Genomic DNA, 24,298 nt, shown 5'->3' with positions numbered 1-24,298 from the left:
TCTCTGTCTCTCTCTGTTTCTCTCCTCTCCTCTTCTCTTTCTCTGCCTTTGTCTCTATCTCTGTCTCTGTCTCTCTCTGTGTCTGTGTCTATCTCTCCTAATTTATTGCTTATTAGAATGTCCATTAAAACATGGTCATAAATACAAGGGAGTAAAATTTGACAGTCAATATAGTTACTTTGTAGGAGTTTTGATAAAATTGATAAACTCATGGTCAACATATGGTTCCTGATTTATGGGTGTTTTTCATTTATTCCTGTCCTCTATTACTAAAGATAGAAGTTAAATGTAGACCTTACTACACAGATAAGTCAAATGAAACTATAATTGGAGCATACTTTGAGATTCATCTTCATTGACTCCTTACACAATGGACCTACATCATGCTCTTCCTCCCTTTGCATCTAGCTTCATCTATTAAAATGTTTTTCCTAACATCAATCTCAAGGTCTAGTAAAAAAAATCTCTCAAGATCACTAAGAGGAAAAGACTAGAAACACAAGTTAGTCTGATTTTATTAACATCATTATAAGAGCTGAACAGAACCCTGAGGGGAGGGGGGGAAACCTCTAGTCTAGATCTTTCAACTTAAAGAGGGATTTACAGGCAAATCATTCCAAATTGCTAAAAAAAAAATAAAAAAAAACGCTATTGTATTTTTAAGGACAGAGATTTAGTTTTTATCTTTATATGTTTAGTGATTGGCACAGTGACTTGGACATAATAAGCCAATGTTGGTTCATTGGTGAGGGAAAATCCCTCTATTAATGCAGTTGGCATCATACCTATGACTTAAAATCTTAGAGAGTTACCAAGAGCACTGAGAAGTGAAATGATTTTTGCAGGGATACACAGCCAGTCAATGTCAGGGGTTAGTCTTGAAACCCAGTCTTCCTGACTTCATTTCTCATTCTACCCACAATATTGTCTTGCTTCCTGAACATAGTGGGCATTTAATAGGTGCCCAATATTGTTTGTTGTTCTTCAGTCAGGTCAGACTCTTTGTGATCCCTTTAGGAATTTTCTTGGCAAAGATATAGGAGTGGTTTGCCATTTCCTTCTCCAGCTCCTTTTACCAATGAGGAAACTGAGGCAAATAGGGTTAAGTGACTAGCCCAGGATCACACAGCTAGTAAGAGGCTGGATTTGGACTTAGGAAGATAGTGTTCAATGAATAAAAATAAATTGACTTCTGGAAATAAGTTGTAAGATCTTTCTCAAAAATTTGTTTACAATGTTTAGTAACTTTTCCTGCTAGGAATTTTTTTTTTTGCTACATATAAACCAAGACTTTCCTAGTTTATTTTGTCTATTTCTTGTTTTCCTGTTCCCAGCAGAGGAAAGAAAATGATTATAGATACATATAAACATAAAATAATCAGTTGAAGGGTAACAGTTACTGCTAACTTGGATGACATTTGAATTTAAAATTCCATATTAATATTTAAGTATTCTGATACCATATCTGCTTTTTGGTCCCAGTGGCACAGTACCCATACACTATCAGTTTATAATAAACTATGTTCTTTTGAGTGTTTATGAGACCTTTATGTCTAGCCAAAAATTTCCTCATCTTAATTTGGTTAGTTTGATCACTCTGTGATTGCCTTGTTCACCAACATTCCAGGGAAACATAAGCATATTTTAATAAATACCTTACATTTAAATGTGTATAGTGCTTTAAAGTTTATAAAGTACTTTCCAAAGTACATCATCTCATTAAAGCGTATACTTAGAAGAATTATCGCCATTGTGCAGATAAAGAAATTGAAACCATGAGAGCTTAAGTAATATGTCCAAGGTTACACATCTGGTCTCTGGCAGAGCTGAGACCTGAATGTAAAAATCTCAATTCCAGTCCAATGTTCTTACCCTACTGGTCTTAGTAGCATAGGGAAGAAAAGTTTTGCTATATGATCAAGATGAAACTTAATTGTTGCTGGAAAGTTGACTGTCCTACTGGAAAATTACTTATCCATAATGGTAAAGGTATTTGCCACTAAACATGGCTAGGTTGGGGCATCTTCAATTTCCTCCTCTTTTATCCACTTCTCTTTTCCCCTAACTTCACCCTAACAGCCTTTGGTTCCTTCTACCTATGGTCACAAAGGGCAAAAGAGTGAGCTGTATAACTCTTACTTCCCCAGCTACTGTCTTTCAAACAGTGAAGGAAACAATGAAATGGTTTCATACTTATACAAAATTCCCTTTTAAATATGAGCAGGCTGTGGTTATGAGTAAAATAAAATCCAGATTTTACTTCATGGCTTTTCCCAAAGTCAAAGGGACTATGAGAGATAAAAATTCAGTGAACCTTTTTTCTCCCCCCCCTAATGCCAAGAGGTAGTAGTGGCCCCAATTAGGCTGTATTATCAAGTTTTGTGAATAGAACAGATTTCAAAAGTAAAGACCTTATTTGAATGGCAAATGTAACTGCAGTGAAATTCCTTTCACAACTTTCCTAAAGGATTAAGGAAAAAAAATGCACTAAATCCCAAATTATAGGAAAGATTAGTATGTTAATCTAGGGCTTCAGAATGCATGTAAAATATTCAGAAAAATGTCATTAGTGAATTTGAAAGGAGTAGGTTTCATTGTTCTCAAAAAAATGTTTTCCCAGTAACACTTAAGTTTGTAAAGGAACAGATGTCATGTTCCCGTTAGAGCGACTCTGGAAACACATGTGGTCAACATATCACTAAAAATTAATTCATTATGTTAATGTCCTATAGAGATGAGCAGCCAAAGAGACAGAATCTGAGCACTAATTTGGGTTTATTTTTATTTGAAGTTAACATCTGAAGAAGTCACATTCTGTATTTGGTGCCGCATGATGAAGATACACTCTGCTTTGGTGGGACAACTTGAAGGGGGGAGGGATATTAGACCCAAACCAGAGTTTTTGAATTATGCTTTTCCAAAATCCTTTAAACTATTTGAATTAACATTTGTAAAATGTAGAGAACTGGTTAAATTGATATTCAATATATACATATCTATGTTTAAAAACAGCAATCTCATTATATTCACTCATATTTTGCTTATGAATGCTGCTGTCACTGAGGGCAGCTTGGGGACACAGTGCATAGAGTGCTAGGCCTCAAGTCAGGAGGACTTATCTGCCTGAGTTAAAAATCTGACCTCAGATACCTACTAGTTGTGTGACCCTCAGCAAGTCACTTAACCCTGTTTGCTTCAGTTTTCTTATCTGTAAAATTAACTGGAGAAGCAAATGGCAAACCACTCCAGTATCTTTGTTAAGGAAACCCCAAAAGAGGTCCCAAAGAGTCAGATACTACTGAAAATGGCTGAAAGATTGGACTGCTGTCACTACCCAATAGATAATTAGCTTCTGATAGTTTTATTTCTTAGGCAGTATTCCCAGCCATTTAATTTAATCTAGGTCTATCATGATGTAAAGGGAGTGAGCAAAAGAAGAACAATTTTTATTACAACATCAACATTGTTACAAGCAACTTTGAAAGGCGTTTTTGAATTCTCATCAACCCAGAGGACCGATAAGGAAGCATGCTATTTACTTCCTGACCGAGAAATGATGGATTCAAGGTATAAGACGAGATGTACATTTTTGGACATGGCCAATGTAGGGATTTGCTTTTCTTGACTACATATATACACATATATATTTGCTACAATGATTTTGTTTTTGTTTTTCCTTTTCTTCCAATGGGCAACTGGCATTTGAGGAAGAAGGAGTATAGTAGGGTTGCCAAAAGAAAAAAAAAGATAAAAGAGAAGAAAGAAAAGATGGTCACTGAAGCATTTTCTAAGTATATAGAGCAGAAGGAAGTCCAGAAAGAAGTGCAGATAATTAGGATATCTTAGAAACTTACACACTGAATTTATTATAATTCAAGTAATTTAAAGGAAAGTTGGAGAGAATGGAGATTCAGCTTCATATATAATCTTTTTTGGTTTTCCTTTATATATAGAAATGTTATTTAATTTGGCGTTTGTCAAATTTGGAATAAAATATTAAAAAGAGATTGAAGAGGGGCAGCTAGGTGGCACAGTGAATAGAGCACTAGTCCTGGAGTCAGGAGGATCTGAGTTCAAATCTGGCCTCAGAAACTTGACACACTTACTAGCTGAGTGACCTTGGGCAAGTCACTTAACCCAACTGTCTTGCCTCCCAGCTTCAAAAAAAAAAAAAGAGATATTGAAGAGATATTTTTGACCATCTAGATCAGTGGTGTAAAACTGAAATAGAAACTAGGATTACTAAACCATACATAAGGATACCTGTAGGCTGAATAAAGCCTTAGAAAATTACATATTAACATTATCTACCTCTATTGTATTTTTATTTATTCTGTTAAATATTTTCCAATTATAATTTAATTTGGTTTGGGCCCACTCTGATCTAGATCCAGTCCCTCCCAGAATGATGAATACCTTCTGTCCATCCCCTCTCCCAACCACTCTCAAGAAACAATCATCTAACCTTTACTTGAGGATCTTTAGTAATGGAGAATTCACTATGCTTTGAGGTATCATTTCTATTTGAAAACAGCATGACGATTTAGGACATTTTCCCTTTTTTAGAGTCAAAATATATTTCCTTGCAACTTCCTCCCACCTGTGGCTCATGTTTCTTTCCTTTGGACACAGAAGTCTAATCCTTCATCCCCATGGCAATTCTTAAGCTATTAGAAGGCATCAGTCTTGGTCTACAGGAGAGGGAGGCCTATACTGTAAGACATAGCCAATGTGTCAATTCCTTCTGCTTTGCTATATTTCTTTGTTATGAGAGGATATTAGCAGGCGGGATGGATAGGGGAAGGAATGGCCTTGGGAAATTTCAATGTAAAATTAAAAAAAATATATATAACCTAGACCCATTTTTCATTACCAATCCTAAAACTATTTTTTTTTTTTGTGTGTGTGTAAAGTAGTATACTGTTAAATCTCTTTTCCTTGAAATAATATTCTTCTATGCCATTTGGGACAATAGCCTAGCCTCTCTACTTCTATATTCACTGTTTACTTTTTCCTGGAAGCCTTTTCCCAAGATGACATATTAAAGATACCAAGCAAACAACGTGTCAAATCATTGTGAGGCCCGACAATTACACCACCTGTGTAAGCACACTCTTGAACACACCTGGATATTACTTGGAAGCTCATTCTCTTAAACAAATCCTGATACATTTTTATTGGAACTTTTTTATGTCTCGCTAAGAAAGGAATGCTTCACTCAAGTGTGGAACACTTGTTTTTCACTCTCTCAACTCACCTCTGATGTCCATGATGCTCATTAATGGTAGAACAGGGAATTAAAGTGGCAATTAGTAGGCCATGGCTCTTTAAGTCCCTATTGTGTACCAGGCACTATGTAAAGTGCTTTATCAATATTATCTTATTGGATCCTCAAAACAGCGCTGGGAGGTGGTACTATTATTGGCCCCACTTTACAGTGGAGGAACCCAAGGCAAACAGAGGTGAAGTGACTTGCCCAGGGTTTCATCGCTACCGAGTGTCTGTGGCTACATTTGGCCGCAGATCTTCCTTACTCCAGACCCACTGTTCTCGCCACTGGGGCCACCTGGCTGCCTATCAATACAGTTGGTTGTTTTCCCTTTATTGTTTTTTTTTTTTTTAAAGCAATCAGGGTTAAGTAACTTGCTCAAGGTTACACGGCCAGTTATTTCTGGGTGTGGTGCTGAGTATCTGAGCCCGGATTTGATCCAGGTCATCCCGACACTGGAGCCAGTGCTCTTACTCGCTGAGCCACCTGGCCACCCCTTTTTTTCCCTTTATTGTTACCATTATTCTAAAAACTTTTCAGTTTTCGTATATTTAAAGACACTTTTTTATTAGTATTATTTATAAATTGTGACTTTCTTATCTGAAAATGTGATGCTACCAACAAATCAGTGATTATGGTTACCAGACACATGGCCACTAAACCAAAAATTCAACCTTATCTTATTATTCTATAATCCTGTCCCAAACCAAAATGTAACAGTTAATAAGGTGCTTCTAATGTCTTGGGTCTCATGATACTATGTTGAATTAACAGAAAAAATATGGTTCCTGCAGTGACATTGTATTAAGGGAAGCCAAATAATATTATTAATTTTTTTTGGAGGGGGAAAGGCAAGCAATTGATGTTAAGTGACTTGCCCAAGGTCACACAGCTACAACGTGTTAAGTGTCTGAGGCTGGATTTGAACTCAGGTCCTCCTGACTCCAGGGCCACTGCTCTATTTACTGCATCACCTAACTGTCCCTGGGAGGCCAAATATTATTTGCAGGGGAGATAAAAGCTCTGCTATTTATAACTGGTCAGCTTGGGTGATGTCCTTTCCCTGTTCTGGGACTCAGCTTTCTCACTAGATGCCCTCCAAGGTCTTAGATCTATGATCTTATGACCGGCATAGAGACCTGGTACCTTGCAAAGTCTTGTCAATGAAATCTATAATAATGGTTATTAATTATAGTAATTGTTATTCACATTGTTATCATTCTTTAGGGTTTCTAGAGCACTTCACTCACAACAACCCCTTGAAGAAGATAACATAGGCATTATCATTCCCATTGCATAAATGAAGAAATTGAGGCTTAAGTGATTTACCCAGGATCACATGTCTAGCTGGGATATGACCTCATTTGTAAATATGCAGGTGTACATGAGCTTGAGTGCTGAGATTACGTTCTGTCCTTTCTTTGTGTCCCAGTACTTAGCGTGGTGTCAGGTAAACAGAAAGTACTTAATAAAAGCTTGTTGACTGACAAAGTTCAGTAAAAACAATCCAGTTTCTGCTTTATGTAGGCTTATAGTAGCTCTGCCATAGTGTTCTTTATTTTCTGTGTATTGGGGTGTATGGGACAGTTAACTGGCACAGTGGATAAAGAGACGGCCCTTGAAACAGGAGGACATGAATTCAAATGTGGCTCCAGATTTGTAAAACAAGGTGGAAGGAAATGGAAAAACACCTCAGTGTCTTTGCCAATAAAACCCCAGATGGGGTCACAAAGATTCAGATACGTCTGAACTGAGAATGAGTGGTAGATGTTCTCCAACCAAGTAACGACACACTATGGGCACCCCCCCCCCAAAGGAGAGGAATTTGTGCTCAATTAGGTGAATAGAGTTTTTCTCAGATTTCTTGGATACCCGCAAGGGTCACACAGCCAAGGCTCTTCTGCATACAAAAGGAATAAGGCCCATTAAATGAAACAAAATCAAATCCCATCAAACTAGGACACTGATCCCATGGCAAATTTACAGCAGGGTAGTGTGGCTGACTACTGTGACAAATTAGCCTTTGTGTTATGCATTTTAAAATAATTTTGTTTTTTCCCGTCAACTCCAATAAAATTCTGCTTCACATTCTAAACTCATTAATGTAGCTAGTTGCTGCAAACACTTGATAGTATGTCCTAATTTAATTTGTTTAATTTAATTGCTAGGATCCAAACCAAACTGATTCAGCCCCAGTGTTATATAACAGATTCTTATTCCTTTCTTCTTTGAAATTCTTCTGCTTTCTGACTTGGACTTAGTATCTTGGTAAGTTAGGAATAACACAAATGGATTCCCAATTGAATGCTGAAGTAGATTTCAAGGTGCTATTTAAAAGTGTCTGTCACGTAGAACTTCGGGCTAAATGGGACATGAGAGATCATCAGAACAAGATAAACACAACAAGAAGCAGTGTGTTTCTTACTAATCCAACATTATGAACTTAAATAATACCTTTGAATCACTTCATTTTACAGATGGGGAAGCTGAGTTTAAGGGGAGTGAGGTACCGCGATAGAGGCAGAGGATAGACCATGATCTCCAAGAGTTGCTTCTGGGTCTTTTAGCCCCATAGCTTACCGTGTTTCCCCGATAATAAGACCTATCCCGAAAATAAGCCCTCCCCTTACTGTGTAAGATTCCTCTAAAATAAGTCCTCCCCCAAAAATAAGCCCTGTTGAGATTGCTACTGTAGTGAAGGTGATCCCCTGCGCTACACGCTACATTGCGGTACCCTCTGTATGCACCGTCCCCCCCCCCCATGAAACGCACGCCGCGCTCCGAGCTGCATCTAATCAGAGCTGCAGCAGTGAGCGCGTCATCCTGTTCTTCCCCAGTGATTTGCTTATTGAATAAAGGTACATCTTTTTGTTCACATTTACCTGTTTATTAAAATTGCTGTCAATGTTCATTAAAATAAGCCCTCCCCTGAAAATAAGCCCTCTGGTGTTCTTCTGTCCAAAAAAAATAATAAGACAGTGTCTTATTATTGGGGAAACACGGTAGTACTATCTATTTGGTCCTCTTAGGCTACAAATTTGATCAGATTATGTGAACTACTTGACCAGTCTCCCTTCTCTTTGTACATCTGCAGGAGGGCTTCCTGATTATTGGGCCCTCTGGGCAAAGCTGTTTACTTAGCTACATCACAGATGGCCAGATCCTTGGGTCTGGGGGATTCTCTGCATGTCAAGGACTTGGCCCAGTGGCCCAACCGCCAGCATTAGATCATGAATCAGTCCTTTACCTACACCATGACTATTTACTTTGGCTCTTTGTTCTAGGTCTAGTTTTCAGTTTCTTAGTTTCAGTTCTTGTTAGTTCCTGGCCCATCTTATCAAATCCATGGCCTGTTCAACCCTGTCCAGCTTTTTCAATCTGTCACCTTTTTAATGACCCAGTTTTGCCACCTGCTGGCCAAACTCAGCTTAGTTGGAGTGCCCTCAAAAGGAAACAACTAGATTTTTTTTCAAGTATCCAGAATGCTTAGTTAAGGGGTACCCTTTGAAACTTGATAGACACAAGATTAGGATCAATAAAAGAAATATCAATTCACATGATGATTAATCAACTTATGAAAGGCAATACTTCATGAGGTGGTAGCAACACAGAATAGAATTTTTTGAAAGAATTTGGACAAATTTATAAATATTAGTATCAACTATGAAAATTTGGGATTTCTTAGTATATAATATTAGAAGTTGAAGAACCCTTAGAAATCTGTTATGTGTCTTCATTTAAAAAATAAAGAGGTTGAGGTCCACAAAGATTATGACTTGACCAAGGTCATAGTCATCTGGTTGTTGTCCTTCATTCTCAAAGAAGACCAAAATAACATCACTATGTTGGGACCAAAGTACAGTGTGTCTGACTGTGGCTGATCAAACCAAGAAGAGCTTGGAAGGCTCCACCACAGGTCAGGCACAAATAGTCCATGTGAACATTTGGAGAGCAGATGTGTCTAAATTTGCACAGCTCATGTTTCTTTTAAGCTACTGCAGTTGTGCTTTGCTCATAGAGTAGGATGAGGGCACACCATGCTAGGTGGTCCAGTGCCAGTGTCTCCCATGTCACACAATCAGTTCCTAAGTTCTTCAGAGAGACCTTGAGAGTGTCATTGTATGTCTTTTTCTGACCACCATTTCAGTGCTTGCTTGTGTGAGTTCTTCATAAAATAGTCTTTTAGGGAAGAGTACGTTTGGTATTTGAAAAAGTAGTGGCAAAGCAAGGTCTAACATTTCTCCCTGTCTCAGTCTCTCTCTCCATTCAGCCATTTATCCCTTTATCCATCCTCATCCCCAATTCAGTCCTTTTTCTACTATACTGGGCTGATGATAAGACTGATCTGAGGGAGTTATTACCATACCACCCCAGTATATTTCTCTCTTTTGAGAGGAATTTTTATTATTTTATTCAGATTAATTTCCCATAAAAATTCTTTTGAATTGGAACCTGCTCACAATATCTACCATTTACAGAATAGGATGCAGCATATTTCTTTCTATCAATCTGTCCTGCATCATTAACTTAATAACTGTTTTAAATGTAAAGTGTAAATCACAATATAATTAAAAACGTTCTTGCCTAGTGATTTAACACTGACTAGAAACTTTAGATTAAGTAGAATTCTTTCAAGTTATTTAAGAAAACTGAAGTCTATTTCTTGTTCATTTCATTTTACCAACTACTAGCTAAAATAAAAAGAGAAACTTCCATTAAATTATGTTTTAATAACATGTGACTTTTATATGAACACAAATGATAGAATTTAGATATAAATTAAAACAGAGCTAAAAGAAATGTTCAAAATGAAAATGAATGATACTATGGCCACATAGAGGTATATATTATATTGGATTATCTCAGTATTTTCTTATTTCTTTCTGTATAGTAGGTTTAATTTTTCCGTGGAGAATTTATAAATAGATTACAAATTGGTAGATTTAGAATGGAAGGAGAATTATACTGGATTTATTTTAGCACTAAATTTAGTTAGCAGAATTGATAGAAAATGCTTATAAATGGTAAAAATTTAACAAGACACCAAAAAAGATAAAATAAACTTACTGCTTCCCCAACTTTTCCAAGGTGTCCTTGATCTCCTGGTTCTCCCTGTGTATATAAAACAGCGATTAAATAAATTTTGATATTTTTCAGTGCTTTTTTAACAGAAGTATTTTCTCTTTTTATTTTATATAAAATTTAACCCAAAACATTATACCGTATATGGTAAAACAAGGAAAATTTTTAGATAATGAATTGGCATCTGTTATGGTACATTGTAATATATTATATTGAATTTTGGTCATTGTTTTTATCCTTAGAGACCTAGTTCCTTGAGCACCTCAAGTCCTATGATTCCATTATTTCAGTCATCAAAGGGGATTGTCATATCTTAGACTTGACCATTTGCCTGAATCTTTAGCTTCTGCTCCTTAATCTGCTGTCCCTCCAACTCTCTCATTCCCTTAGCCTTCCCAATCCATTTGTTATGCCTATTGTGGCCTTCGGTTCCACTATCCCTACATACTCTCAGTCCCTTATCCTCGCTGGCCTCACTGTCATTCCTTGCATCTAGAGATCATCCTTGTCTACCCTGGACACAGTTATCCACCATTCCATGATGCCTTTTTATACTCTTGACCTATTCATCCTGTCCCACTAACTTCCAACGCTGGATAATTCCCAACATCATCTTCACTCCTCTTACTCCTAAGTACCCAATAAGGCTGGAGAAAATCTTGAAAGTTTGCTGTGGTCTACTATCAGTTTATCTCTAACCTCAACTGAACTCTCACTGCTCCATGTTACTTTTAAGAAAATCATCTGTTAGTGATTCTGAATCACATTTTCCTAAGCATCTGTTCCATACATTTTCTCTCCCCTCAAATTTCAACTGCCCCACTGTCACCCTTCAGTTTTAGCAGAGTTGAATTTAATTGAGAACTCAACCATTTCTTCTTTAGTCCCTGATCCTGAATTCTAGAATTCAGAACCATGTCTTACTTGCTATCTCATTCTGGAACTTTTCTCAACATCTAGGGCCTCTACCCTGGAACATCCATCTGTAGCCTTCTTACCCTGGAATATTTCCCTCTGATAGGTTGGTTCCCTTCTCTCGTTGATGAGTTCCTCCTGGGGCCTCCATTTCATAGAGAGGTCCAGGCCCACTATTAGGCAGCTAGGTAGTGCAGTGGATAGAGCACCAGGCTGAGAGTTGGGAAGACTCATCTTCATGAGTTCAAATCCAGCCTCAGACATTTAATAACCATGTGACCCTGGGCAAGTCACTTAACCCTGTTTGCCTCAGTTTCCTTATTTGTAAAATGAGCTAGAGAAGGAAATGGTAAACCACTCCACTATTTCAGTTGAGAAAAGCCCAAAAGGGATCAGGAAGAGTCAGACACAACCAAAAAACTTCAACAACAAACAACAACCAGGTCCACCAACTTTCATTCACCCTTAAACTTTGTTTCTGACTTCCATAATTCTCTACCCCAACCTCAACTTTTAACTTTCTTTTTTTTGTGTGTTATCTTTCTCCATTAGATGAAGTTAATGGAGCTCCTTGAGGACATTGAATGTCTCCTTTTTGTCTGGTTACTTAGCATAGTAACACATGAACTTACTCAACTCCCTTCTGCAATTCTAACCCTTTCTATATCTTCAGGCATCCTTTCCCCCCTGTCCAGTCTCAGAAGATGGAGTAGCTCTCTTCTTTGCCAGTGATGGCCCCTCAATTCAACTCAACCTCCATTTATACTGCCCATTCTGTGGTAGATATTGGAGATACAAAGTTGAAAAATAATGCACTATCTCTTCTCAAGTTTACAATATTCTCAACCTGAACACTTGATTCCATCTTCAACCCCCCTTTCTTCTGAGACCTTGCATTTTCAATCACCCCTTTCCTAAAAACATGCTCATGTTTCCTTATCTTTAAAAAGAAGTGTCCTTTGGCTATGACATCTTCTTGATCTTCTTCCCAGTAGTAAGTAACTTGCTCCATTGCCTCCCTACTCACTCACTCAGAATTCTCTTGGCTTTCATCTCTACAATTTTACTAAATTGCTCTCTTCACAATTGTTAATGACCTAAAAAGGCAGAAAATGCCAATAAGTAGAGAGGCCATATATACGTGATATCTAAAGTCTAATCAGGAAGTTAGAAGAGAGAGAAGAGGAAATAAGGAACTGTCATTTCTATATAAAATCTCATTAATAAAAGCTGAGCAGAGCTCCTGTATGAATAAATGCTTGGATTTAGCACAAAACTTTTCATACATTAGGTGCTTAATAAATGTTTGTTTAATTGAAAGGAAATAACGAGAATCTGCTAACCACTGATCAGACCACCTGCTCAAGTGACCAAGTAACTCCTGGGGCCTTACTCAGAGAACAGTTGAATAGAATGAATGATATGGAAGTGTGATAAATGACACTTTGCTAGGGTACTTTATTAGGAGATTTGGCCATAAGAGCTATGAAGAAGAGAGAACTGTCTAATCTGATACGGAGAGAAAAAGAAATCTTCCAAGGTATGAGAGAGTGTGCTATATTTGGGTTTATGCTAGAATCATATTGGTTTCCCTACTAAAGGCACTAGTGAAAAGATCCTTTGTGTTATCAGGGAGGTTGAAGTATTCCCTGAATGAGTGAAAGACTGGTAACTAGAAGGATGTCTTGTAGCATGCTTATGTCTGAATATACATATGCTACCTCTAAATGTTAAGAAATTCAAGAGGCATTTTTTTCCTGAAGAATCTTAGAAAAACCTGCTCATAGAATGTATGAATTAAAAGAAAACAACAACATGGAATAATGAAAGATCATTTAAAGCTAGCTGAATGTTGAAAATACAAAAATTCATATTAGTAAAGAGGGTCAGAAATTTAAAGGAGACAATACACCCAAAGAGGGACAGCAACAGAAAAAATGGCCTCAGCTGCCTATGTACAAATACATTATCAAAAATTCCTCTCTCTTATATTTGAAAGTCTTTCTCCCAGCTGCTCACAGAATTTCCTGTCACTAGAATTGTTAAATTTGACCACTAGGTACTGTGGAGTCTGTATTATAACAATTGTTTGGAGTTGGACTATGGATTCTTTTTGATTGGCACTTTATCTTCTGTGTTCAGAAGTTCTGGAGAATTTTCTTATATTATTTCTTACATTATGGTGTTTAGGCTGTTTGGCTTATTTTCTGGAATACCTGTAATCCTTAAGTTGTCTTTATGCATCCTGTCTTGAAGTTCAATATACTTGGCTTGTATATGGAGATCGTTTTTTAAAGCAATAATTCTTTTTGCTTCTCTACTTCCAGATTGTCCTTTGCTTCTACATGTTTGCATTCTTAACCAGCCATTCCCTCTTTTGTTTCTTTGGTAAGATTTGCCATTGTGGATTCAAACTTTTCTATTTTGCCAGTTTTTTTCTGCTGTACAAGCCATAATTCTGCTTTCACAATTCTTATTTCTCTTTTAAACCATTCAGTATATCCTGCTGTGGTTCCATACTCTCTTGGGAGTACACATGTTTCTCTGCCTCATCAGATGCTGACTGATTTTCTTTTGTCTTGTAACATTTATTCATAATATTTATAATATTAATATTCACAACATTATCTTTTGATTGGTATGGAAGCCATATTCCCATCTGTTAGTCATATATTCCCCCTTGGTTTATCTGCATATGCTTAAGGTCCTTAGCCAAGTTTTCTTCCTTTTGAGGTCTTTGGTATTTTCCGTCTTTGATTCTTATTTTCCCCTGTTTCTCACCATTTGATTCCTTCCCCTTTGATGGTGATTACCCTGGGATCTTGACCTCAAAGTCAGTGCAGCTTCCCCCCATCCTGTGCTATTCACATTTCTGTGGCCTCAGTCTTAGCCCTATATAACTTTTGGGGGGACATAACTGGCACTAGCCGCATTCTGTTCCTTTTCTTCAGGCTTAGTGGATTCTCACTGAGGAAGCAAATCCTGCCCCAGGTCTCTCTCTGTTCTTCAGTTCTCTGACTGAACATATTACATGACACTCTGTTGTCCCAAGTTGAACAAGTTTCTGCCTTTTGGTTTTTCCTGGCACCAGAAGGAAAGAGGCGGTAGATTTGTGTTCTATTGTAAGCCTAGTCTTGTCCATGTAGGGAGGGGAGGGTGCTGAGTGAACATAGGGGTTAGGGAATTAACATTCTATGCTGTTGGTTCAAATAGAATTTATTCTTCCTTACTGATGTCTTAGACCATTGAGACAACTATAATGATTTTATTTCTTATTTATGACTATTTTGGAAAGATTTGAGCAGTGATGAGGACTGGAGAAAAATGTCTAGTCCTCCATCTTGTTGGCCAAGATGTAGACTCAAGAGTAGATAGTATCACTAAATATAAATGAGATGAATAAAAATTGTAAAAGATGGAAAGTAAATTCAACCTTATATAGTGACATCTACCACTTAGACTATAGGATGTAACTCATGAATGGAATGAGAACCACATTCAAAACTTAACAAACAAGTCAAAAGGAGCAAATTAAGTAAAAGGGGTCATCAAATTGCATGCCATCAAAGTCTATGCCATAAACATATGAGAATTTCATGAAAGTACGGTAGAGAAAATGCTGGTGAGGATTAGCTAGAGGAGTAACAGGAACAATATTTTAGTGGGTGTAAAACTAAGGAGGAATAAAGGGAAAATGAGTAGAGATAACAGATGACAAAGCTAGCATACAAGACTGATAGAGTAGCAATAAGAGACTTCAGCTATCCAGACATCTCCATCTGCATCTCTCTCTCTCTCTCTCTCTCTCTCTCTCTCTCTCTCTCTCTCTCTCTCTCTCTTTCCCTAAGCGTAGAGATAAATTCTTGACTGACTTTAATGGTAATCTCATTAGTCAAAAGGCATTTGCTAAGGACTATGTTTCAGACACTGTGCTAAGCACTAGGGATAGAAAGTCAAAAACAACAACTCAAACCCCAAAATATTTCACTCTTCAAGGAGCTCATATTCTAATGGGGGAGACAAGATGCAAACTGGTAGTATGTACAAATTATATACAGTGTAAATGGGAGGTAATCCCAGAGAGAAAAGACCTCTTATAGGAAGTGGTCTGTCAGTATGTAGAGGAAGCAACAAGAGAAGTAGCAGTAGCAACAGTACTAGTAGGTGTAGGTGTAGTAGTAGTAGTAGTAGCAGTAGGAGTAAGAGTAGCAGCAGCAGCAGTAGTAGTAGTAGAGAATGAAGGTAAGGGAGGAGTAGCTGTGAACCTACAAAACTTCATATGATCCCATCCAGAGCTCTTTGGAGATTTATCAAGAATACTGAAAATTGCCCAAGAACAGATTGTTGATATGTGCTAGAAATGAGATTTTAACCTGGGTCTTCTTGACCCTGAGCCATGTTCTCAGTTCAATACACCACAAGATATTGCCTTCAATTTGTTGGTCATTTGGGGAGTTGAAAATTGGCATGGGTTTAATGAAGAGAGGACTATAACTAGAGAGTGAAAGTATGTCTTGGGTATTAGGGAGAATGGAAGAGAATGCTGAGCAAGAAAGGGTTTCAGTGGTTTTACTGGAGAAGTTCATATGTAGTGAGGAAAGATATTTGATTATGAAGTTTAGGATTCCATGAGTGTATATGGAAGAAAAAGAGAGAGATAAGTGTTAGATCAAGGTAAGGATTGTTGACAGTGCTGAGCCCTAATCTAAAAGGAATTGTGTGCAGGGTGAATCCTAAAGTCCTGCCCCCTGCACAATGTACATACTAGTATTGAAGAACAGCTAGTCTGAACCCAGGAAGATCCAGACTCAGCACTCTACACTGGACAAGTCACTATTTGCCTCAGTTTCTTCACCTATAAAGTGATCTGGGGAAGGAAACCATTCCAGTATCTTTGTCAAGAAAACCCCAAAGGGGACATGGAGAACCAGACACAGCCAAAAACACTGAACAACAATCATGAATAGCAGCGATGAGAGGCTGCAGTTAATCAGATTTGGACTAGTATCACTTATCTGAATTGGAAAGCTTTTGAGCTTTGCCCAGACCAATTTGGGAAGAACATGCTCAGGAAGGAAGAGGGTGACCTAGGGAACAGGTCATATGTGTCTGCATGGAAATTTCATAAAAGCTGGATGTAACTACTCTATTTTAGAGTTCTGGGTGCATAAGGAATGTAAAGTCATCTGAGAGTCTGATGGAGGGAACACAGATTGCAAAGAATTCATTGAAAGAATCCCATGCCCTAACATTCCAAAGGGGAATTTGACCCAAAGAGGTATGGGGTGTTTTCAAAAATTACTTTTGTATGACCCAAAATCAATGATTCTGAGAAGGAAGAAAAGGTCAGATTGACAAAAAATATCATAGATGCAAGGAACATCATCAGACTTAGATTAATTTTTTTTATTTTTATTTATTTGTTAAAGCAATTGGGGTTAAGTAACTTGCTCAAGGTTACACGGCCAGATCAGACTTAGATTATATGAATATATAGAGAGGGACCCAGAGAGAGAAACAGAGACAGAGAGGGAGAGACAGAGAGAGAGAGAGAGAGAGAGAGAGACAGGGCCAGAGACACAGAGAGGGAAAGAGAGGAATAATGAGAATGGATACAAAAGGATGGCATGATTCTACAAGTATTATATCATGAGTCCTAAAGCTTAGAACAAACTGAGATTAATGATGAATATTAAAGACAAAAAAAATACACTGTCAAAATTGGATGTGTTAAAGATCTAAATAAAGGAACAATAAGCCACTGCTCGGTGTGGGTAAGATGATGCTAGTGAATAACAGAAGTCAGAATTGCCCTGTTCATCACTTCAGTTTTGTTTAGGAAAATGACCTTTGGAATGGAAATGATACAACAGGGAATTACAACACAAGGTTTCAATTTAAAGAAATAAAATAGACTTAGCAAAAATAGTCAATAGAGAGTTAGTTAATATCCAGGTAGAGGAAAAACATGTAAAGTACTTGGCAAATTGTAAAGCATTACATAAGTGTTAGCTATAATAATAATCACTGGCTAGGTAGTAAGACAGCAACTAACTGTTTGATTAAATCAAGGCTAATGGCCAAGATGAACGATGTTATAGGTAGACAATACTGGCAGATGATCTCTCTGAAAGATCGTCATTGTTGGTGATCTTTGAAAATCTGGAAGAAGAGGGGCGGCCGGGTGGCACAGCAAGTAAAAGCACCAGCTCCAGTGTGGGGATGACCTGGGGATCGAATCCTGGGCGTAGACACTTAGCACCCACCCAGAAACACCTGGCCGTGTAACCTTGAGCAAGTTACTTAACCCCAACTGCTTAGGGGTGGCCAGGTGGCTCAGCGAGTAAGAGCACCAGCCCCAGAGTTGGGATGACCTGGAGATCAAATCCGGGTGCAGATACTTAGCACCACCCCCAGAAATAACTGGCCGTGTAACCTTGAGCAAGTTACTTAACCCCGATTGCTTAAAAAAAAAAAAAGAAAGAAAATCTGGAAGAAGAGCAAAAATACCACAGGACTGAAGGAGGGAAAATGTGGTCTCTATTTCCGTGAAAGGGAAAGGAATGAAGTTTGAAAACCAAAGGTCAGCGTCCTTAACTCTGATCCCTGGCAAAATTCTAAAAATATCAATAAAGAGATAGTTCACAAAAGCCTAGAAGAGTTAAGTAGTGATCACCAAGAGTCACCATGGCTTCATCAAGAAAAGTTTATGGTCCACTACCTTCATTTTCTTTTTTTTTTTTGCTTTTATTTGAGGGATGGCCAATTGGGGTTAAGTGATGCGCCCAAAGTCACATGGCTAGTTTGTGTGTGTGTGTGTGTGTGTGTGTGTGTGTGTGTGTGTGTGTGTGTGTGAAGTGTCTGAGTCTGGATTTGAACTCCAGTCCTCCTGACTCCAGGGCTGGTGCTCTATTCACTGCATCATCTAGCCGCCCCTTCTTCATTTTCTTTTACAACAGGATTACTAGACAGGTAGGTCAGGAGGATGCTGTAGAGAGAAGTTGCATAGACATGCAAGAGTCACGTAGTTTTGGACATGACCAGTCTAGGAATTTGTTTTGTTAAACTATACAGCTATGTATTAAGGACTTTCCTTTCCTTTCTTTTAAATTACTCAATGAGCAGGTACTGTGTGGGGACCATTTAATTTTAAAAAAGAAAAACAAAAACCCTAAGGATATTTATGTTATGATATGCTGCACTTACAGGGAAAGCACTATAATTAAGAGGGATTGGGAAAGACTTCCTGTAGAAGAGAGGGATTTTAGTTGGGACTTGAAGGAAGCCATGGAGGCCAAGGGAGAGTATTCTAGGCATGGGGTACAGACAGAAAGTGCCCAGAACTGACAGATCGAGTTCTTTGTTCATGGAAGAGCAAGGAAGTCAGTGTCACTGGATCAAATACTATGTGGAGGGGTGTGTAAAATGCAAGAAGACTGGATAGGAGTAAGGGGTAGGTCATGAAGGGCTTCGAATGCTAAACAGAGGATTTGTATATTTGATCCCTGAGGTGACAGGAAGCCATTGGTATTTATTGAATAGGGGAGTGGGGGTGGTATGTGATAAGATTATATCTATGCTTTAGGAAATTCACTTGATAGATAGAGGATGGACTGAAATGGACTGAGACTCGTGGCAAGCAGACCTACTAATGGATAGAAATTATAAATTTAGTTTTGATGTAAGAATAAAAAGTTCCTAACAAATAGAGCTGTCTAAAATTGGATGGGTGAAGGTAATTACATATCAGATATATTGGAGGGAAGATTTTTGTTCAGGTCTAGGTTTGCCAAGATGGCCTCAAAGGTCCTTTCCAACTCTAATATCCTGTGATTCTTTAAGTAAAATAAAAGGAAGGAAGCTTTCAGTGAATTGATTTGTCAGGTTTGATAATCTACTTTTTAAAGTACTGGAAGATTATATTATTACTGATAGATGATGATATACTGAAGATATAATTACTGATAAATCTCTATTTCAGTAAGGCTTTTGCCAAAATCTCTCAGTCTACTATCCTTGTTGACAAAATGGTGAGATGTGGACTAGATAATAGTAGAAATTGGTAGATTAAGAATTGTCAGATTTATGGAGAATGGAGGAATTTATGACCAAATAAGAATTAAAGAATATTATGAAATGCAAAATGGATAATTTTGATTACATTAAATTGAAATGTTTTTGTATAAACAAAGCCAATGCTACCAAGAATAGGGGGAAGCAGAAAACTGGGAAGGAATTTTTATAACCAGTGTCTCTGACAAAGGACTCATTTCTAAAATATATAGAGAATTGAGTCAAATTTATTAGAATACAAGTCATTCCCCAATTGATAAATGGTCAAAGGATATGAACAGGTAATTTTCAGAAGAAGAAATTAAAAATTTGAAAATTTTTGAAAAAAATATGAAAAAATGCTCTAAATCACTTTAATTAGAGAAATGCAAATCAAAACAACCCTGAGGGACCACATCACACCTATCAGATTGGCTAACATGAAAAAAGAGGAAAATTATAAATGCTGGAGAACATGTGGGAATATTGGGACACTAATGCATTGTTGGTGGAGTTGCAAACTGATCCAACCATTCTGGAGAGCAATTTGGAACTATGCCCAAAGGGCTATAAGATGTCCTTACCCTTTGACCCAGCAATGCCACTTTTAGGTTTGTATCCCCAAAAGATCAAAAAACAGGGAAAGGGCTCACACGTACCAAAAATATTTATAGTAGCTCTTTTTGTGGTGGTCAAGAACTGGAAATTGAGGGGATACCTATCAATTGGGGAATGGCTGAAGGAGTTGTGGTATATGACTGTAATGAAATACTATTGTGCTATAAGAAATTATGAGCAGGTGGACTTCAGAAAATCCTGGAAAGATTTATATGAACTGATGCTGAGTGAAGTGAGCAGGATCAGGAGAACATTATACACAGTAACAGTCACTTTGTGAGATGAATGACTTTGATAGACTTAGTTCTTCTCAGCAACGTAAGGACCTAAAACAGCTGCAAAAGATTCATGATGGAAAACACCATCCATATCCAGACAAAGAAATACGGAGTCTGAACACAGACTGAAGGACACTATTTGCTCTCTTTACATTTTACTTCTCATCATTTCCCATGTTTCTCATGGTTTGTTTCTCTTGATTCCTCCCATATGTTCTATTTTTTCTATACAACATGACTAATGTGAAAATATGTTTAATAAGAATGTATATAGAGAGCCTAAATTGCATTGCATGTCTGTCTTGGGACGATGGAAGAGAAGGGGGGTAGAGAAAATTTTAAACTTATGGAAGAGAATGTTGAAAACTAAAACTAAATAAATTAATTTATTTAAAAAAAATTGTTAGAACTAGTTTGTGGCATAAGGTAGTGGAATAATTCTATACCAGTAAAATGCAACATTAATTAAGGCTAATATTTTGACATCAATTTGTTTTTGTTTTTTGTTTGTTTTTGCTTTTTTTGGAGGGAGAAGGTAGGGCAATTGGGGTTAAGTGACTTGCCCAAGATCACATGGCTAGTTTTGTGTGTGTGTGCGCGCGCGCGTGTGTGTGTGTGTGTGTGTGTGTGTGTGTGTGTGTGTGTGTGTGTGTGTGTGTGAAGTGTCTGAGGCCGGATGTGAACCCAGGTCCTCCTGACTCCAGGGCTGGTGCTCTACTCACTGCGCCACCTTGCCGCCCCTTGACATCAATTTTTCAAGCATCTTAGAGCTATTCTTGACAATTTATTCTCCCCAGAGAGTATTATCTATTATCCAACCAATTGCCATTTCTTGTCAATTTTTCTTCCTTAATAACTCTTGCATGTGTCCCCTTTTTGCTGTTCCCCCTTAATCACCCTAGTTCAAGCCATCATCACCACTCACCTGGACTATTATAATACCTAGTTATTGGTCTCCCTGCTTTAATCTCTCTCTTCTCCATTCCAACCTATGAATGACTGCTAGAATGAAATTCTGAAAGCACAGATCTGAAATGCACCCTTTCCTCATTTCTGTCTCTTAGATTTCCATGAATCTGCCTAGCCATTCTGGAAAGCAATTAGGAACTAGGCACAAAACATTACTAAAATGTGAATATCCTTTGATCCACTTATATTACTACCTGGCCCGTACCCCCAAAGAAATCAAAGAAAGAGGAAAAGGACCTCTTTGTACAAAACTATCAAAACCAGCTCTCTTCATGGTAACCCCCAAACTGGAAACTAAAGGTATATCCTATTGGAGTGGCCAAATAAATTATAGTATATGAGTATAATGGAATATTACTGTGCCACAAAAAATGAAGAAATGTACAGTTTTAGAAGAACCTGGGAAGATGCAGAGTGAAGTGAGTAGAACTAGGAAAACAGTTTATGTGACATCATTTAGGGGAAAAAATAATTTTGAAGGACTTTAGATTTCTGATCAATGCAATGATAAATCACAAATCCAAAAAAATAAAGACGAAACATAGTACTCATCTCCAGCCAGAGGGTGATTAACTTGAAATGCCAAAAGAGACATACATTTTTGGATATGACCAATGTAGGGATTTGTTTTGCTGAACAATGCAGCTATCTGTTAAGGACTTTCCTTTCCTCTCTTTTAATTTATTCAATGAGCCGATAGTGTGTGGACAGATTAATTTAAAATAAAAACCCAGAGGATGTTTATGCCATGAAATGTCACACATTTCAATGTGCTGTTGTTCAGTAGTGTTGATTTCAATTAAAACTCAGGCACTAAACTGCATGACCAAAGAGGAATGGCAAAAGTATACTGCATAATTTTGATACTAAGAAAAAAACATTTTAATGTACTACCTTAATGAGACAGGATTTCTATTGATATTATTGCTTTTGGGAGTGGGGAGGATTCATTAACACAAATAATATATTAAGTGCAAAAGGATTTAAAGTGGACACTATTTGAATTTTAAAAGTCGCTACATTGCTAAGACACATGTGCTATATAATAAAATAAAGGAAAAGAAAGAAAAATAAAGTTCAAAAAAATAATCTCTTTTTCAGAGCATAGATTAGGTGTTTCCTCCTGAAATCAGACATTTCTCATTCTTTCAACTCATTGAACTTCCCTCCAAAGCACCTTGTTTTTACTTCCTTTATAGTCTTTATTTTCTTATAGGTATACATACATACATATATATATGTATATTTACACACATATATATGTGCATGTATATATTTACATATATACATATACATACATAGTTTGTTCCACTTGAATTTAAGCTTCTTGAGGGTAGGGATTATTCGATTTTTGCCTCTGAACCTCTAGGGTCTGGAACATTGGACGACTTAGTAAATAAATGTGTATTGACTAATTAGGGCAACTGGGTGATAAAGAGGACATAGCACTGGGCTTGGAATCAGGAAGACATCTTCATGAGTTCAAATATGGCCTGTATGACCCTGGACAAGTCACTTAACGCCTTGTTAGCCTCAGTTCCTCATCTGTAAAATGAGCTGGAGAAGGAAATGACAAATTATTCCAGTATCTTTGCCATAAAAACATGGCAAAGAGTCAGTCAACAAAAAGAGTCAGACATGATTGGAAGGATCCAGCAATAACAACAAAACTGACTGATTAGCTGAATTTACCCACTTAACAAAAAAATATACATTTTCTTGCAAATATTTAGATAGCTAGTATATTTCTTGCCCTAGTGTTTATATAATCTTTTGGAAATGCTTATCTACATAAAATGTATATATATATATATACCACACACACACAAACACATCTACATATATACACACACATATATATACATACATATGAAATACATAAACATCTATTTAAAAATATATTTGTATATGTAAACATATTTACACATCTATGCAAACATTCACTTTTCCTTCAATAATTCAAGAATATATGATTTTTGTTAGGAAGGGTGCTCCTTCCATCAAAGCAAATCTCAATCCCTCTATAACAGTTTTTGTTTTTTGAGACTAACTCAAAGATCAAAATTGTAGTGTTTTAAAAAAATCATTGCTCTATAGCCAACTTAGCAAAAGGTCTCTTGGAACTTAGCAAGTCTAATCCTCAAACAAGAGTCACACAATTTTTTGTTTGCTGCCAGGCCCATTTTCAAAGCTTTTCCTGTTTGATGAGACCCAGCAGAACTCCCTGGCCTTCAAGAACCCAGCAGCATCTCTATACCACAACCAGACATTGGAGCAGTCCTTTAGTGGAGGGTTTGTATGTCGTACTTCAATGGCACTGTGATCTATTGTAGGTACTCCCTCCAATGGTTCACATAAAAAATACAATACCGTGTAACTTTTGTCCATGTCTTACAAGTCTTTCATGAAGGGTCCAGACAATGTTCTAGAAGCCCTGAACTGTTCTTTTGTTTTTCTTCACTTTCATCAAATGACCATCCTATATCTTTTCTGATTATACATTTTTTGGATTTGTTATTTCTTGCAAGCATGTCATTGTTGATGGTACTGTAGCTTATGTGTTCATACCATGTGTATGACCCTCTTTGGGTCATTTGCCATTTTGTTTGGCAATTAAGGTGCTCCATGATTGTAGTATTCTGGGGCAATATTTGTATTTTTAAAAAGATAGATTTGGAAGATTTATTTATAAATAAAATCACAAATGTTTGTTATATGATTTGTAATTTGGGTTTAAAATCTTGGTGAAATTCTAAATCAAGTAGATATAAAATAACTCAAATCCTGTGCTTGCCCAGAGCATGTGATTCTTATGATGCTATTCTTCTAAAAGTTCTCCATAGGGAGTCTCCAAGGTGCTTGAATACTTTCTTGCTTTTTCCAGACATCACAAAAATACTAGTCAAGTATTTGGATTGTCCACCTATCATCCAATAGTCTTGCTTCATGGACCAAGCCATGTTCTCTTCTTATCATATAGTTTCTTGACAATGTCTTTTCTTCTTCTTTTATCATTTCCCTCATTGGTCACATGATTCATTTGCTCACTACCCAACATGTACTTTTCTGTGACCCCTTGGGTGCTGTTCATTTTTAGTTCTTCAGAGGCAATGGC

General features: G+C 37.2%; 1 protein-coding gene across 5 annotated transcripts in view; it reads right to left on the bottom strand.

The window, feature by feature from the left end:
- The window catches only part of COL24A1 (collagen type XXIV alpha 1 chain), a 380,667-nt gene that overhangs the window by 151,955 nt on the left and 204,414 nt on the right, over positions 1 to 24,298 (bottom strand). For all 5 annotated transcript variants that reach the window (XM_069094574.1, XM_069094573.1, XM_069094569.1 and 2 more), the window contains exon 25: positions 10,337 to 10,381. In XM_069094574.1, coding sequence (XP_068950675.1) covers positions 10,337 to 10,381 — 45 coding nt within the window. The remainder of the gene's footprint in view (positions 1 to 10,336; positions 10,382 to 24,298) is intronic.

The sequence above is a fragment of the Petaurus breviceps genome, unplaced genomic scaffold, assembly GCF_028583685.1.
Source record: "Petaurus breviceps papuanus isolate PSGF00001 unplaced genomic scaffold, PetGlider_PUasm1.0 220, whole genome shotgun sequence".
NCBI lineage: Eukaryota > Metazoa > Chordata > Mammalia > Diprotodontia > Petauridae > Petaurus > Petaurus breviceps.
The sequence above is the reverse complement of the archived record's forward strand: the minus strand, read 5'-3'. Positions and strand labels throughout refer to the sequence as shown.